Genomic DNA, 18,479 nt, shown 5'->3' with positions numbered 1-18,479 from the left:
AGTTTGAAGACAGGAAGTCAAAGTGCATTACAGCAGGAAGAGGTGAGAGCCGTGTATCAGAATATCGCAGACTGAGAAGAGAGAGGAGATTAGTAGACATCGAAGGAGAACTGGGTAGCAGCATGACATTATGGTAAAGAGCTACAGTGGATATTTACTAAAGGGTTGCAATGAATTAACTTCTTGAAGGATTCAGACGTGATCACAAAAGAAATATAAACAGAAGAAGCTTAAATGCACTGTGATCAGAGATATTAGAATATAGAGAGAGGTGCCCAAGATACTGAAGGGAAGAAGAAACAACGCATCTGACCCACATACCTGGTGTTAACTGCAACTGACCGACGCCTTTACTGCTTTGTGTCCCTTGGTGAGTATATACCTTGTCTGACTGATCTAAACTGGAGCTATTGCCCATAGCAACCAATCAGATTTCACCTGTCACTTAAAACTAGGAATCTGGATAATATAGGTTAGGCCACCTATACATATGGGCCAATATAGACATCAGGCGGGTTTGTAGGAAGATGCTACGACTTTGAGTGGTCCCAGATGCTGCATTTTTTAAAAATAGTGATTGGACAGCTTAGAACCTGTATCTTGATCGCTCTTGTTCCCCTTGTGCTAAACCAATGGCGGCAACCTTTACCTTACTCCTCTTTTCAAGCACAACAACCAAGCTGATATGTCTGTTGCGTGCTGTGCAGTGCCCTCCAGGGTCCCTCTACACTTTTGCATTCCATGACTCAGGCAAAGATGTGGGCTGCTTTAAGGCAGCCCAATTACAGCACAGGGGTGTTAGAATATTTATCAGGCGTTTATTGTTCTCAGTGTTTTTCTGTCCCTGCGACACACTTACTGTCTCTTTTTTTTGGCATGGTGTCACCAAGATAGGACGTAAGGGGAAATCTGCCCTATAAAGACACAGCAAAAAAAGCTTTACAGAGATTTGAACATTTTACTTTATCCAAAATAGATTTGCTGGAGGTGGGAAACTCCAGGTAGATTTTAACAAAAACACAAATAAATGCACTTATGAATTTAAAGAAAAATAAAAACATGTATTTTAAATGCAACTAGTGTATATACATATATTTTACCTGATTTCCGACTCCTCTAAGCCCTGGTAAGGACTCATTCACACTGGCGTTCAGGCCCATGTACAGAAAATGGCCACTGCCCCCACCTATAACTGGCCTTTGCAACAATGTGCACATGGAAGGGCAACACATGCAAAACACAACCAAAGAAATTCCACCTTTCCTACCAGCCTGCTAACCAACCGAATTGTCTTGTCTAACGGTATGCATTAAAAACAGGTAGTTTGCACATACGTTTGCTATATGCTGGGTGTCCAGTGTGCCCCTGTGCCTTTGAGGGGTAGGCTCCCTCCAGGCTCACCTGCCCTCTGCCTATCTGTTATAATGTATCTGTTTCTACTGTGGAGTCTCTCAAATTTTGAGTTAGGACTACAGAATATACTGGGGTGGCTTGACAGGGCTCTGTAGCTTACAAATGTATTTGCACATGTGTGCAAATGAAACCCCTGTTTTTAATGCATACTGTTAGACGGGATAATTAGTTTGGTTAGCAGGCTGGTCGGTTAGTGTAGGATGGAATTTCTTTGGTTTTGTTCAGCCCCATGCACCCTACAAAGCTGTTTCTCTTATTTTTTATTTTTACTGCTTACGTTGTACACCTGTCCCTGCATACCTGTCAAACTTGGCTATGTGGGTGAGTCCGTACAATCCATGCATCTCCTTTCACTTACATGGGCTGCCTGCACCCAGCTCAGCGCTAGTAAAAAATAGTTTATGGCTCTGAACACTGCACAGGGCTATGCGCTCATTTGAAATAGCCTAAAGAAACACTCAGAAAAGGAGAGGGAGGGGCAGTACTAGGAGCCAACCAGGTGAGCTGCATGCACCTGGGTGGACATAGAGCATGTTGATGGGAGGAGAGAGCAGAGAGATGAGCTCATCAGTTTTTTGCTGCTTCTTCACTGTCCACTCACAGGTTGGTGGATGAGAGGTGACCTTGCAGGGTTTCTTTACTGCAATACAGAAAAGTGAAGGTGGAACTGCAAGAATTATCTTTTCTTTAAGCAGACATTGGTCCATCTTGGCTCTATGTTAGTATCAGTCTCTGATATCCGGGGGGCTGCTAGGAATGCTGACAATCACTGTAGCTTTCCTTGCTACATACAGTAACAACTGTGATTTTCCAGGTGCTACTCCAGTGGCTTCCCCTCTGCACACTGACCACAGGGGGTCACCCATTCAGAACCCCTGCTATTCTATTCTTAGGCCCCGTTTACACTGGGGCGATCCGACTTGCCGGGGCGACCTCATAGGTCGCGGCGCACTGCTCGCACCGCGACCTCGGAGCGGCCGGCACGGACTTCATAACATTGAAGTCTATGCAGGTCGCTCCGGGTCGCCCCACAGAAGCTCCAGACCCTTTTTCTAAGTCGGAGCGACTTGTGTCGCTCCTATTAGAACGGGTCCATAGCTTCTCTATGGCGAGCGACCTACGGCGACCTGTCAGGCAACCAGGTCGCCTGACAGGTCGCCCCAGTGTGAACAGGGACTTAAAGTGATTGTAAAGTCTCATTTATTTCTTTTTTTAAATAATAAACATGTTATACTTCCTTGCTCTGTGAATTTAGTTTTGCACAGAGTGGCCCCTATCCTTCTCTTCTCGGGTCCCTCTTCGGTGCTCCTGGCCCCTCCCTCCTGTTGAGTGCCCCCACATCAAGTAGCTTGCTGTGGGGGCACCCGAGCCGAGTCACAGCTCCCCGTGTCCATTCAGACACAGAGCTGTGACCCAGCCCCACCTTCTCTCTCCTGATTGGGTGACTGACTTTGATTGACAGCAGCAGGAGCCAATTGCACCACGCTGCTGTCTTAGCCAATAAGAAGAGGAGCCCTGGGCAGCTGACACACTCCTGCAACATCGCTGGATAGAGATGAGATCAGGTAAGTATTAGGGAGGCTGAGGGGGGGGGGGGCTGCTGCACACAGAAGGCTTTTTTATCCTAATGCATAGAATGCATAAGGATAAAAAAACATTCTGCCTTTACAACCACTTTAATGGCAGCAGTGCAGAGCGAGCTACCCCCCGTGTTCAGTGTGCAGAGGGGAAGTTGTTGAAGCAGTGCAGGACAGATCACACCTTTCACTGTATGTAGTGCAGACTACTGCAGTGATTTTCAGGATCTCCAGTGGAGCTCCAAATATCAGGTATGGATACTGCATTACCGCATTTAGCCCCCAGCCCAGCTGGAAGTGCCGTGGAAGGAATTGGATGGACATAAATACAGAGTCTTTAGCAAATATAAGAGCTTCAAAATAACCCAAATACACAATAACGTGAATTCCAATCTTGTATTTAGCTGTTTGCTTGAAGTCTAGCTCTAAAGTTGTCTATGCATTTTTAATATGTTGTTAATGCTTTGAGGCCCAATCAGACTAGAGCTGCAGAGCTTTGCAAAAATGATCTTGGCCACATAGAAGAAGGGATTTAGTGGTTGCACCTAACCAATTGATAACAGATCATTCTTACTGTTGCGAAAGATGTACCCTCTAGGTTAGCTTGACCCATAAAATGTCTTCAAACTTTATTAAGTCTCTCAAACAGCAAGGTTTTTAGTGCAGAGAAGTAATCCAGAAATGTGTAAAAAAATGATCTTGGCCACATAGAAGAAGAGGGTTGCATGTAACCAAAGAAGGCACGTAGGCCTAGCGCATTATCCTCAAAACATGTTTTATTAAATGGTATAAATTGGAGGTGAATGTACTCACAAACCAATGCTTTGACTCAGACATGAGAGGAGGATCTGCAAAGTGACTGCACGGAATTGGACCACAAGAATCCTTCAGCTATACAAATAGTCATCCAGACAAAACTCTGAAGAAGAGGGTAACCTCGAAACGCATTAGCCGACATGTCTACGAGCATTGCGAATTTACGTATATGGACTTAAGCAGATGATGTTATGTCTAAGCTATGATGCAAGCATTGGTTTGTGAGTACATTCACCTCGGTTTTATACCATTTAATAAAACATGCCTACGCGCCTTCTTTGTTTCCTATACTTGCAGTCATATCAAACGCCCCCAGTTTTTTGAGGGCAGCGAGGAGCACATTATCCACATGTAGTAAAATGTCAAGATAGGAGTTTGACACGACGTTGTAACTTATCGCACAGCGCAGGAGAGTGAACATAGCGACATTTTCAGAGGTTGAATGTAACATATTAGTCTCACTCTTGAAAAAAATGTGTTGCTGAGGTTAGCTTGGCCCATAAAACATCTTTAACCCCTTCACACTGACAGTACGCAAATATGTGGCCTCTCGGCGGGTGGGCCTTAATGCCGAGTGGCCACATTGTACATAGAGCTGTGCTGAGAGCGTGCGCCCTGCGCACTACCAACACAGTTACTGGTGGCTAATGGAGAGCTCTTGATCGCTACTTGTGATTGGCGGCTTTCTGATCATGTGACTGCTGTGACAGCCAATCACGGCTGTCACATGATCATAAACACCCGCCTCCCGGCATCTGAAACCCTTTAAAAGGCCAGGAGGCGCCAGAGCTCAGGGGATAAACATTATTAAAGTAGAACTATAGGCGATAGGTTAAATGGAATAGCCATTTTATGTATCAAACATTTATTTCTGATTAAGCAGATATATTGGATGTATATTTTGTCAGAAGTTGTATTGCGTGAAGCTGTGAAGATGGCTATCTCAGCCTTTTCCCCTAAAGAGCCAGTGGAAGTAACACATTTTTGCATCTCCAGAGACACAGATGTACTTCAAAGAAAGTCAGATAGCTAAGTCCCACCTATCTTAGGCCATATAAATTGTATTAGATCCCCCAGCCAGTTAGAGCAATTCTTTTGAAACCAACACTATTTATTGTGCTGCTCCCAGTGCATGCAGGTAACTACATGCTTGTATAATAAATACATCTATTTTTCAATTTGGCTTCAGCAGTCAAAATGTTACTAAAAACCCCTACAATAGGCAAAACTTTTATTTTTTATTTTGGATAGAGTAAGGGAGGGTTATAGCCCCTACACAGTTTATTTTTGCCCTCTTTGTCCCATTGGAGAGATTTACCTTCACTTCCTGTCCCATAGCCAAAACAGGAAGTTAGAGGAAATCCTGACAAATTAAGGGAATCTCTTGGGCCCCCCCCCCCCAGGTCACCAAAACTAGTGTCCCCATTGGAAGATCTCCCCTCTATTAATTTTCTGGGGGCAACCCAAAATTATCTTTTACTTTCACTTTTAGGCCTCTTGCACACGATACTCCTGTTTGAGCATCTTGCGGCTTGAAAATGCTCAGTACAGCTTTTTGAGCTAAAATACAGCCCATTAATTGTAATGTGCCTGTGCACACAGGCGCGTAAACAAGCACTGTGCATTCTTCAGTAAGAACAAAATAGAAAAATCTGCATTTTTGGTCAGTAATTTAAGCCTCAATGCTCGCAAATACTTGCGAATACTCGCAAATACATACAAAAAAAAGGTCTGGAAAAAAGTAGATGCTCAAACAGGAGTATCGTGTGCAAGAGGCCTTACTTTCGATGATAATGGTACACAGGACAAAAAGAGAGGGTGAATCTCCCTAACGGGGACACAGACAGAAATAAAAACTGACAGGTGTTCTAATCCCTCTCTACTCTATCCAAATTTTAAAAAAAAGTTGTGCCTTTAGTCTGTCCAGCAGCAAGGTTTTTAGTACTCAAAACGGTTACATAGTCCTGTTTCCCATAATCTTTGAGGGGCATTCCAAATTATTTATGACTACTCATCTCTACTTAGACCTTATCAGTAAGGAAATGACACACAATAGCTTCAACCATAGTGACTTTGTATTTGCTGGGCTGGTATATGAGAGGCATGTCCTTTAAACAGCCCTTTTCTTGCTAAGAAGGCCCCATATTGGGCTGAGTAGCTTATTGTGCTAACGGCAGTACATCTGGCCTGTCAGGCCTATGTGACATAACGGAAGTGGCCAGACCTTGGCTGCTGGTAGAGGGAACCCTTCTGTGCAGCTGCAGTTCCAGCACACTTTTTCTACAGTGAAGGAAATTGTTTAAATTCAATGCAATGTCATGCCAAATGAAGTGGACTCATCCTTTCTTTGCCATTGACTGGAGTGTGTAGGTGTCCTTCTGGCTGTAAGGGGGTTCTGGCTGATCTTCAGTTCCTACTCTCAGAAGGTGGACCTCTATTCTGTCTGTGCCCAGGGAGGGCATTGGGGAGAGAGAGGAAAGCTTGGTGTGCTATTACTTATACATTGAATGTGATAAGTAAAGGATCTACACAGTGGGAAACCATTAGTATTCTGTCCAGTTCTGGTCGCCAATCCTCAGAAGGGATGTGTTGAAGCTGGAGAGAGTCCAGAGAAGGGCAACTAAACTAATTAGGGGATTGGAGGACCTTAATTATGAAGAGCGCTTACAACCTACCTCGAAAGGAGACGCCTGAGAGGGGACATGATAGCGATTTACAAGTACCTCAATGGTGATCTCAACATAGAAAAAAAACTGTTCAGTCGCAACGAATGCAAGAGGACACGAGGCCATACAATGTGATTCGAGGAGAAGAGATTTAACCTCAGGCTACGCAGGGGGTTCTTTACAGTAAGGGCTACAAGACTGTGGAATTCTCTACCACAAGTGGTAGTAACTGGGGGGAGTATGGCTACTTTTTTTAAGACTTGGACGTACATCTCAAGGATCAAAACATTCAGGGGTATGGGAAATTATTACGTCCACACACACCTACACAGGTTGAACTGGATGGACTATCGTCTTTATTCAACCACAACTACTATGTAACTATGTAACTAGTAAAAGGTTAAAGACTGCTGAGGGATCAATACTTGGTTATTTAGACACAACTTCTAGACTATCAGTCTCAAGCATGGCAGTGGGCCCAGTTGTCTTCCTGAGCAATGTGTACAGTAAGATCAACTACCAGCCGGTGTTATGGTTGAGAGAAAGGGTTCAGAATACAGGGCAAAGAAAACATCCTTTTGATGGTAGTGGATGGTTACTATAGACAAGTGCGGCAAGAATGGGGATGCAGCGCATAAGGAATATCTAGGGATTTCTCCCATCACTTTGCACTGCTCCCATACCTTCCAACTTTCTGAGATGGGAACGAGGGACACATGTTAGCAAAAGTGTGCAGGCATAGGACACGCCCCTGCCACTTCCTCCTTAAAGAAGCATTGTACAAAAAAATGATTGGTTAACCCCCCAAGTGCTTTTTACCCCAACTATTCCTTTATATTGCCTTTTGAAATTTAAAAATGCAGCCAATCAGAATTTGGATGGAATTTTTTGCCCTGTAAATAGTGCATTTTGTATACAACTATATAGATCAGACCAAAATAAGGGATGAATGAGGTGGAAAGAGAGACAGAGGGACTTTGTTTCAAAATTTGGAGATAGTCCGTCAAAATCAGGGACAGTTGGGAGCTCTGGGTTCCTGCACTAAAGGGAAAGTGTTCTATATAGCACCAAATGTGCACTTCATGACTGTCATATGGTAATACTGTACCTGCATTGCCAGAACCGTCTTCTGCAGGGCCGAACCATAGCTCTGTGTCCATTCAGACACAGAGCTATGGTTCGGCCCTGCCCCCTCTCACTCCTCATTGGCTGAGTTTGATTGACAGCAGCCAATGACGCTGCTGCTGTGTCTCAGTCAATCAGGAGAGGGAGTCCCGGATAGCCTAGGCATTCGTGGACATCACTGGATCGAGAGGGGACTCAGGTAAGTATTAGGGGGGCTGAGAGGGGCTGCTGCACACAGAAGGCTTTTTATCTTAATGCTTAGAATGCATTAAGATAAAAAAAACCTTCTGACTTTACATTTACTTTAACCGCTTAAGGACCACCCCACGTACAAATACTTACGGCAGGGTGGCCCTTTAACGCGAAATCACGTACCTGTACATGGTTTATTCTTCCGGGTCTTAGGGTTCGCACACACGCCGCCGGCGACCCGGTCCTGCTGTGATTGGACAAAGCGGGAGCCAATCACCACTGATCGTTCCCCAGGCAGACAAAATGGCCGTCTGCCTTGGTAAACAAGGCAGATCGCCGTTCTGTGACAGAGAAAGACAGAGATCTGGTGTTTCTGCCAAGCAGGAACACAGATCTCTGTCTTCTTACAGTCCGCCCCCCCCCCAAACAGAAAGCACCCCCTAGGGACACATTTAACCCTTTGATTGCCCTGATGTTAACCCCTTCCCTGCCAGTGTCATTAGTTAAGGGACAGTGCATATTTTTAGCACTGAACACTATTAGTGTCACTGGTCCCCAAAAAAGTGTCAAAAATGTCAGTCAGTGTTCGACTTGTCTGCCGCAATGTCACAGTCCCACTGTAGGTCGCTGATCGCCGCCATTATTAGTGAAAAAAAATCTGTAAAAATTACATAAAAATATTTAATAGTTTATAGACACTATAACTTTTGCACAAACCAATCAATATATGCTTTTTATAATTTTTATTACCAAAAATATGTAGCGGAATACATATTGGCCTTATTTGATGAAGAAATTCGATTTTTTTACATTCTTTTTATTGGATGTGTTTTTTAGCAGAAAGTAAAAAATATTTTTTTTTCAAAATCGTCTGTATTTTTTTGTTTACAGCACAAAAAAAAAAAAATGCAGAGGTGATCAAATACCCCTCCCCCTTTTTTTCCTTCCCTGTCCTTCTGATATACAGAGTACCCTTCGATATTGACCAGCCAGTCATGTGAGGGGTCGAACCAAGTTTCCGTTATTCACACAAGGTCTATGTCCTCTTCATGTACTAACATTTCCAGCTCATCCATTTTATTAGCTAGGCTCCTGGCATTTGCATATACTCCTCTTAATTTTGTGGAAGTTGATCGTGAATAGTGCTTAATTTTATTCCTGTTTGGTCTGAGGTTTTTCCGCTCAGACCCCCCAATGGTTGACGTTACGGATCTACTGTCGCCAGGGGAGGACTGGGCCAGGGGGCAGGGGGGAAATTGCCCCCTGGGCCGCTCTGATGCCCCATAAAAAGGCTGCACCGCTTCTGCCACAGACATGCCTAAATGATTCCTGGTGAAGTAAAAAGTCCCCACCGCCCAACTACTGAGTGTGGGTTGAAGACAAGGATAGAGCGCAGGCCTCCCCTCCCCAGCATAGATGGTGTAAACTGTGTCTGAGCAGAGGCCAGTTCCATGCCCCACTGGAGACTCTCCTCCCCTGGCCAGCCCCAACCGAGCTGTCCCACCTCCCCCCAGCCACCCCCTGCTGGCCAGGTTGGGAACCTGGATTCAGCCGGTGAGTAGAGAGTACCTGGAGCAGGGCTTCAACCTGGAATGGGGGTCAGGAGGAGGATGGGAAGAAGGAGAGTGGGAGGGGGCCGAGTCACTTTACCATGCGCCTCTGGTTTGTACTTGCCCCTTGGGCTGAAAGTTGCCAGTCTGCCCCTGACTGTCGCTGCTGACCTCAATAATACCTTCTGTCCTTTGCTCCCTCCAGACTGATTCTGCCTCTGAACCCTCCCCCCCATCTCCTGGTTTAAAAGCCCCTCCAACTTTTTGGCCATCTTTCTCCCCAATAGAGCTGTACCGTCCCCATTAAGGTGCAGCCCATCCTTACTAAAGAGCCGGTAGCCAACTGAAAAGTCAGCCCAGTTCTCCAGGAACCTGAACCCCTCTTTCCTACACCAGTTCCTCAGCCACTTGTTCAGTTCCCTAATCTCTTTCTGCCTCTCTGGTGTGGATCAAGGTACCGGCAGTATTTCAGATAAAGCCACCTTGGGGGTCCTATTCCTCAATCTTTTACCTAAGTCCCTGAAATCGTTCTTTAGGATCCTCCACCTTCCTCTCACTTGGTCATTGAGGGGGCTAAACCTTCTAGAGCTGAAGTGGTAAATAAAATTTACAGGTCTTGTCCCTCCCCCAGCCTGTGACTGGACAGTGAAAAAAGAAGCAGCAGAGTGATAATTCTCTATTGATTATGTTTAGATGGAGGAACTAACAAGTAGTACAGTATATGGATGATATCCTGGGGCATCATCCAAAAACATATTGTACATCAAACATCACCACAAATATTCTTTATTAGTTAAAGTGATTGTAAAGTCGTGTTTTAAAAAGAAAAAAAAGAAAAAAAACATGATATACTTACTCCTGTGCAGTTGATTTTGCACAGAGCAGCCCAGATCCTCCTCTTCTCGGGTCCCTCTTCTTCTCTCCTGGCCCCTCCTTCCTGGTGAGTGCCCCCACAGCAAGCAGCTTGGTATGGGGGCACCCGAGCCAAGTCACAGCTCGGAGTATCCATTCATACATGGGGCTGCAGCCTGCCCTGCCCCCTTTCTCTCCTCATTGGCTGACTGAGTTTGATTGACAGCAGCGAGAGCCAATGGCGCCGCTGCTGTGTCTTAGCCAATCAGGAGGGAGAGTCCCGGGATGGCTGAGGGATTCATGGAGATCCCTGGATAGAGAGGGGGCTCAGGTAAGTATTGGGGGACTGGGGGGGAGGGGCTACGGCACACAGAAGGTTTTTTATCTTAATGCATTAAGATAAAAAAAAGCTTTTGACTTTACAATCACTTTAAAGACAAAATTGTATATATCATGAAACATACCTTTGTAAATAAAGAAGAAACATTCACAATATATCAGGAAAAGCAAACAAGTTAAGGGCTCTTTCACACGGCCGCTCCGCTTGTCCGCAAATCATCCTATTTTTTTGCGGATGATTTGCGGACATAATGTAAGTCAATGGCATTGCGGATGTCAGCGGAATACTATCCGCGGACATCCGATTTTCTTCCTTTCAGTTCTGTTCCGTTTTTTGGAACGGAACAGAACCCTATTTTTCCTCCATGTAAAAAAGGGAAAGGAAGGAAAATTGGATGTCAGGGTGTCATCTGCTGACATCCGCAATGCCCATAGACTTACATTATGTCCGTATATCATCCGCAAACGGATGGGATGATATGCGGACACACGGAGCGGATGACACAAGTGTCATCCGCTCCGTGACAAAAAAAAAAAAGTCCCGCAGCAGATAAGAACAGCGGAGGGGCCGTGTGAAAGAGCCCTAACAGTGCTGCAAGCTGATATACCAGTATGTGTCCTAGCATGAGACAATAAGCCCTCATTCACATTGAAATCTGAACTCGCACAATTTCAAAACCGGTATTTCAGTGCAACTTCGGGGGCAATTTGAGAGACATCTGTTCTGGTTCATGCACAGATGTCTATTGAAATCGCCCCCGAAGTCACCAAATGTAGTGCAGAAACTACTTTTGGGAATCGGCGCGGCGCCGCAAAGTCAGGGTTGCACTGTATTTGACGGTTCTGTTGCCTGCAATAGGCTCCAATTTGGCATGCGATTTGGCAAATCGGTCCGATGTGAACGGGGCTAACTCTTTGGTCTAAGCGTTTTAATGGACGAAAAAAGAGATTGTATACCAGCGCTATGGAGTTGTACTGAATCAGGCTCAAATGGTGGTGTAAGCTGCCTCCAACCTACCTCTGAGGTAGTAAAATAGAAAAAGTTGCAAAAAAGTTGGACCCGGCGCTACCACTTTAAATCGTGCATGTGCAAATTGAGAGGTGTTCGCCGGACCGCTTCCGCGTTCCACCGGCTCAAACCACCGTTCCCGGAAGTGACGTATTGACGTACACAAACCACGCCCTACGCGTTTCGTCATACGACGTCATCAGATGACGTCGTTTGACGAAACGCGTAGGGCGTGGTTTGTGTACGTCAATACGTCACTTTCGGGAACGGTGGTTTGAGCCGGTGGAACGCGGAAGCGGTCCGGCGAACACCTCTCAAGCTGACAGTGAACTCCCTAACTGTGAGTGGATGCTACGTTATTTTGGTTGACATAACATATGCTACGCAATGGAGGCTTATCCTTTATTTTAGTGACCGGGAAGTGTCGAGGCATCGGCCGAGAGAGTGTGGTAAGCAGCGGTGTCTTTGGTGGGTCATCTACCAACGCCATATCTTTGCTTGTTTATTTGGTTCCTTAATCACTACACGTGGTTCTTGGCATTATCAGCACTCGGCACTTTATATGTACAACATATGATGTTTACAATGTGGCACACTAAGCACAGCCCATAAATAGCACGTAGCACTTTATATACTATATATATATTTTATATCTTATTGGGTGCACTTTTAGCACTGTATGCACTTTTCTAATTTGCACATGCACGATTTAAAGTGGTAGCGCCGGGTCCAACTTTTTTGCAACTTTTTTCTGTTTTAATGGACGAGGCCGCTTTTTCAGGACCTTGGACACTAGGCTATCATAAAGAATATGATGAACGGCATTATTGTGTGTCTTTTATATCTGCCTGGAGTTCAGCTTTAAGATGTTTCATGAGACTATGTGCCAGTTGAAAAGCCAATATTTATATCTGCCTGGAGCCATTTTTATATCTGCCTGGAGTTCAGCTTTAAGATGTTTCATGTGCCAGTTGTAAAGCCATTATGGATGAATTCCCTGTACATGCATTAGATATGCACTGTCCCAGAAAAGACAGAATGTTTGCTTTATGGAAATCTGCGCTCTGTAAATAATAAATTATGTACAAAAATAGCATGAACCTTTTTTTATGGCATTAGTCACAGCTCTGATATCCAGATTGAAGTCTGGGTCCCGACTTCATTTTGGTCACAGAGCTTTTATTTTATCCAGAATTAGAGCTGGACACTGTTCAAAAGTTTAGAGTAGCTGATAAAAATAAATGTAAGCGTACAGATTCTGCGGTCTGAGGAAGTGTTGCTTTTCAAAAAGTGAACAGTTCCTAAATCATCTTTCATAACCACTTAAGGACCAGGCCTATTTCTGACACTTGTTGTTTACAAGTTAAAACTTGGCCTTGTGGTAAGGATCATTGTCATGTTGGATTGTCCAAGTACGCCCCATGCGCAGCTTCCGGGCTGATGAATGCAAATTTTCCTCCAGTATTTTTTGATAACATACTGCATTCATCTTGCCATCAATTCTGATAAAATTTCCTGTGCCTTTGTAGCTCACACATCCCGAAAACATCAGCTATCCACCTCCGTGTTGCACAGTAGGATGCACAGTAGGAATGGTGTACCTTTCATCATAGGCCTTGTTGACTCCTCTCCAAATTTAGCGTTTATGGTTGTTGCCATAAAGCTCAATTTTGATCTCATCACTCCAAATGACTTTGTGCCAGAAGGTTTGAGACTTGTCTCTGTGTTGTTTGGCGTATTGTAAGTGGGATACTTTTGTGGCATTTGCATAGTAATGGCTTTCTTCTGGCGACTCGACCATGCAGCCCGTCTTTCTTCAAGTGCCTAATTATTGTGCATCTTGTAACAGCCACACCACATGTTTTCAGAGAGTCCTGTATTTCACCTGAAGTAATTTGTGGGGTTTTCTTTGCATCCTGAACAAACTATTTTCCTGGCAGTTGTGGCTGAAATTTTTGTTGGTCTACCTTACCGTGGTTTGGTTTCAGCATAACCCCTCATTTTACACAACTTGTGCCAAACTTTTTCCATTTGAGATCAGTGGCGGCCTGTCCATTGGGGGCGCAGGGGCACCGCCCCTCCTATCCATGCGTCCGGCCCCCTAATCTACATGCGGGGCGCCGGACGCATGGAGTTCAATGGGGGTTTTTTTTCTTCTGAAGCACGTGATTGGAGCCAGAGGCTCTAATCGGCTTCAGAAAAGGGTGGACCTGGGGCGCATAGCAGTGTGCCCTGAGCCCACCCATTGTGTGACAATAGCGAATGAATAGACCCGTTTCCTGGTTGGCCGAAAGGCGAACCTTTGCCATTGGCCAAGGAGGAGGAGGAGGACTCGGGAGACGCGGAGGACTGAAGAGAAGCCGCCGCTGCATCAGGTAAATGCACTGGTCTCTCTGCACGCTGTGGTCACTCTGCATTGATGGGGGCACGCTGTGGTCACTCTACATTTAAAGGGGGGCACGCTGTGGTCACTCTGCATTGAAGGAGGCATACTGTGGTCACTCTGCATTGATGGGAGCACGCTGTGGTCACTCTGCATTGATGGGAGCATGCTGTGGTCACTCTGCATTGATGGGGGTACGCTGTGGTCACTCTACATTGAAAGGGGGGCACGCTGTGGTCACTCTGCATTGAAGGGGGCATACTGTGGTCACTCTGCATTGATGGGAGCACGCTGTGGTCACTCTGCATTGATGGGAGCATGCTGTGGTCACTCTGCATTGATGGGGGTACGCTGTGGTCACTCTACATTGAAAGGGGGGCACGCTGTGGTCACTCTGCATTGAAGGGGGCATGCTGTGGTCACTCTGCATTGATGGGAGCACGCCGTGGTCACTCTGAATTGATGGGAGCACGCTGTGGTCACTCTGCATTGCAGGGGGCACGCTGTGGTCACTCTGCATTGAAGGGGGCACACTATACTTTGATTACTGAAGGCCCCTTTCACACTTTTGTGACCTCAAAGTCATGCAATTTTTTTGCCGCATTGTTTGCCGCAAAGCAATGCCTATTACATTTTTCTGTTTGCGCCCCCCCCCCCCCAAAAAAAAAAATTTTGAGCACCAGCCGCCACTGTTTGACATTTATGGAGGACACTGTGCTTCCTGGGAACTTTCAGTGCAGCATCATTTTTTTTAGCCTTCCCCAAATCCTTGCTGTGCAATAATCCTGTCTCGAAGCTCTACAGCCAGTTCCTTTGACCTCATGGCTTTTGCTCTGATACAGTATGCATTGCCAGCTGTGAGGCCTCATATAGAGAGATGTGTGCCTTTCCAAATTATGTCCAATCAATGTAATTTACCATAGGTGCACTCTAATCAAGGTGTAGAAACATCCCACAATGATCAAGAGAAATGGGAGGCACCTGAGCTAAATTTCAAGTGTTGTTGCAAAGGGTCTGAATACTAACGCTAATGTAATATTTCAGCTTTTCTTTTTTCATACATTTGCAAACATTTATAAAATTCTGTTTCACTTTGTCACTATGGAGTACTGAGTGTAGATCAGCCTTTTTCAACCAGGGAGCCTTGAGGTTTTATTAGCAAAATGCCTAAAATGTACCCCAAAATTGTATATAAGTGGGTGGGTGGATAAAACCTGCCTTTTAGTTACACAAAGCCACAGGTTTCCATTGTACACCATTACAGCCTTCTAGCTGCCAACCTCCTAAGGACCAATGACATCATCAGTTGATAAGGAGGATGTCAGTTGCCTGCATAACATCCTTGTTTGACCCTCTCTTGCTCTTCTCCATCTGCTTTGGGGTCTCAAATTTGAGGGAGAAGAGAAACATTGGAATACTAGTCAGTACCAGTTTGCAAAAGTGTATTTGCTTTGGAAGAATAAATTACCTCTAATGTTGGGTGTCCAACATGTATTGATGTTGCTGCATCATGTAAAACGATCAGACTAGTTTTTACATTTTAGAATGGGGCGCCTCAAGACTGTCCATAATTTTGGAGGGTGCTTCGAGATCGTCCATAATTTTAAAGGTTGCCTTGAATTAAAAAAGGTTGAGAAACACTGGTGTAGATTAATTAGTACAGACTGAATTGAAACAACTGTAGTATCAGACTGCAACATAACAAAATTGAAAAAAGTGAAGAGGGTCTAAATACTTTATGAATGCACTGTATGGGATGTGGCACTGCTACTACAGTGATCTCCATTATCTTCTGGGTCCCGTGCCTAGCATCTGCACTGCTGTATTGTGCTTTCCAGCTGCTGGAGACCTATTGATATGCTTTTTAATGTATTTTAAACAGTCTGACCCCATTGAAGCCTACCATGCAATCAACACACCTGAGCTTGATGCCACTACGTTTCATAGCAACAGTTCTAGGCTTGTTACTGATAACCATCTGGTGAGTGTTTAGATTGATGGAGGTGCATCACTATGGAAGATCATTCCTAAAACTTTGGGTGAAGTGTGTTTATTTGATTCTGGATTTAGTCTTTTTTCTGTTGAGTGGTTTGGCACCCCACACCCATCGTTGCAGCAACCTTTTGAATACATAGAAGATTTTTTTCTAGTTCACGTTGCAGATTTATTATTGGGACTTTTATGTATATAACAGTTCAATCAATCAATCAACCAATCTATTACAGTGAAGCACCGCGCATGCAGGTACTTACACGGTTTGTATTTTAAAATGCATTTAATGGTGTATAAATGAATAAATACAGAGCTGCATTGACTGTACTTTTATAACTGTCTGGAGTTCAGCTTTAATACAAACTTTGAACTTTAGTGTAAAATCTAAGCTGCCTCCTACACCTTCTATTTTATTTTTCTTATTAGTCAATGAGCCTGCTCAAGTAGGCAGGCCACTTTCAATTTTCCTGTAAAATCTGATTTGCCTACCAAACCTCCCTGTTGATCAATGAACCCATTAGGAAGGTGACGTTCTAGTCTCAATTTTTCCTGTTAAAGTAAAATGATGGAATCTGTATTCCAGGGCTGTTGTGCATCTTTTTCCCCTGCAGTCCCTTGTGGGAATGTTCTTATATCTTTACAGAGATTCATAAAAATACATGATATGTGAATGTAAATTATATATGATGAATAACGTCAATAATTAAATGGTACTTGACAAATGATGAGCAATGATCTGTATATACAGTATATGAACTGGTATCATATATTTTACATTGACGTTTCCATTCCTGCTTGAAGAAGCAGACTCTTTCTGTAAAACACATCCAGTGTGTCAGCTACCCTGTATTGTACAACATATCATTACAACATATAATAAAGAGAAAGTTATGAATAATGCAGATGTATACTGTATGTATACTTGGTTGAACTAAATCTAGGTAAGGCATATGGAAATGTTTCAGTCTGTAAGACCAAGAAAATGACACTGCTTTTAGGAAATCTGCAATACCATTTGTAAAAAATAAAGACTTATGATGTTTAGATAAGAATATAAGGTGAACTGTGTAAATTCACTGATCGACTAAAAGAACACAAACCTCCATGATCCCGTTTTCTTTTCCAAAAAAAAAAAAAAAAAAAAGGGAGGGTTAGGGTATGTTTAGTTACAGTTTGAATAAATGAAATAGAATTGGAATAGACGGGGAAGATAAGGATGTCTCCTGCCCATTACTGTGAATACTTGTTATGGATAGTGATATAAATTGAATAAACCTAGCTTACGTGTTCATAGTGGGGATAGGGGATACAAGTATTAAGGAACTCCTCCCTTTTAAGGGTTAACCGAGTCTATTCTTGGATGATAATCTGTTTTGATATGTATTCTTATTTCATTTGTGACTTCATGTAAATTTTTTGTGTTTGAAAAAAAATAATAAAAATTATATTTGAAAAAAAAAAAAAAAAAAAAAAAAAAAAAAATGTTATAATAATACTGGAGATGTGGTGTATATTATATGGGGGCAAAATATGTGTCCTGGTAAAGAACAGACTTCTATATACCTTCAGTTGTTTATATCTTTGGATCTGCTGATCATTTTGATGTACGATTATTATACCTTTGCCTATGTGTTTTGTATTATATCTCCAAATAAAATTGCCCAATTTGCAACAAGTTTACATGCTACCTAATTTTACTGTCAAGAAAAGCAAATTGCACCAAGACCATAGCACGGCATAATATTTCTGAAAATTAGATCTTTTATTTAAGAAAAAAAAAGTATAATGTATCTTATTCTTCAATTCTGAACTAGGTTCTGCTCTACCAGATGATGTTAGGAGGGTTCCATCCACTCCTCCCTTTATCCTGGAGATGACATGGATCTTGAACAACCTGGAAAGCCTGGAGTCTCATGGTGTTTTGAAACAATGACATGGAAGGTATGTACGTAGGCACTTTGTGCATAGGCTGTGTAGTAGCAGATACCTTTTTTCTTGGGTTTATCTGGCAGTGAAAAATAGAGTGCTTATGGTTAGCTTTAGGGGTTTTAATAATTTGGGTTTACATTGTTTTGCCTGTAGTGTTTATCGCAATTCGTCTCTAGTAACTGGCTTCTCTCCTCTCTGCCAGGTCTATGGATCCTCCGATACAGGAGGCAGCTGGCGTCCAGTGCCAGTCTGGAATCCATACAGGAGATCATGGCTAAACTGCAGGAGCTGGAGATGCTAAGCGTGGAGGAGATCCGACGTCTTCAAGAACTGACACCATTAAACAAGCGGGCTGAGGCACTGATGGACACACTAGGAGGGAAGGGCCGTTGGTACCTTCAAGGGCTGCAGACCTGCATAGAAAACAGTCGCTCCTCTATCTACCTGCGCATACGTCATTATGGTGAGTCACCAGCTTTGTCCGTAGTTTATAAAAATGTAGTTGGCAAGATTGGAGCTTCAACCAAATTATTATTGATGTCTTTGTTGTTCCTGGGTTACATAGTTACATAGTTAGTCAGGTTGAAAAAAAGACACAAGTCCATTTAGCTCAACCAATAACAAAAAAAAAAGAAA

General features: G+C 43.7%; 1 protein-coding gene across 1 annotated transcript in view; it reads left to right on the top strand.

The window, feature by feature from the left end:
• Window positions 1-265: 265 nt before the first annotated feature.
• The window catches only part of NLRC3 (NLR family CARD domain containing 3), a 66,884-nt gene continuing 48,670 nt past the window's right edge, over window positions 266-18,479 (top strand). Inside the window, exons 1-3 of the mRNA XM_082261861.1 lie at window positions 266-370; window positions 17,729-17,855; window positions 18,046-18,306. Of these exons, the coding sequence (XP_082117987.1) occupies window positions 17,849-17,855; window positions 18,046-18,306 (268 nt within the window). The 5' untranslated portion in view covers window positions 266-370; window positions 17,729-17,848. The remainder of the gene's footprint in view (window positions 371-17,728; window positions 17,856-18,045; window positions 18,307-18,479) is intronic.

The sequence above is a fragment of the Pelophylax lessonae genome, assembly GCF_965119305.1.
Source record: "Pelophylax lessonae genome assembly, chromosome: 6".
Classification (NCBI taxonomy): Eukaryota; Metazoa; Chordata; class Amphibia; order Anura; family Ranidae; genus Pelophylax; species Pelophylax lessonae.
This window is presented reverse-complemented; position numbering and strand designations above follow the sequence as displayed.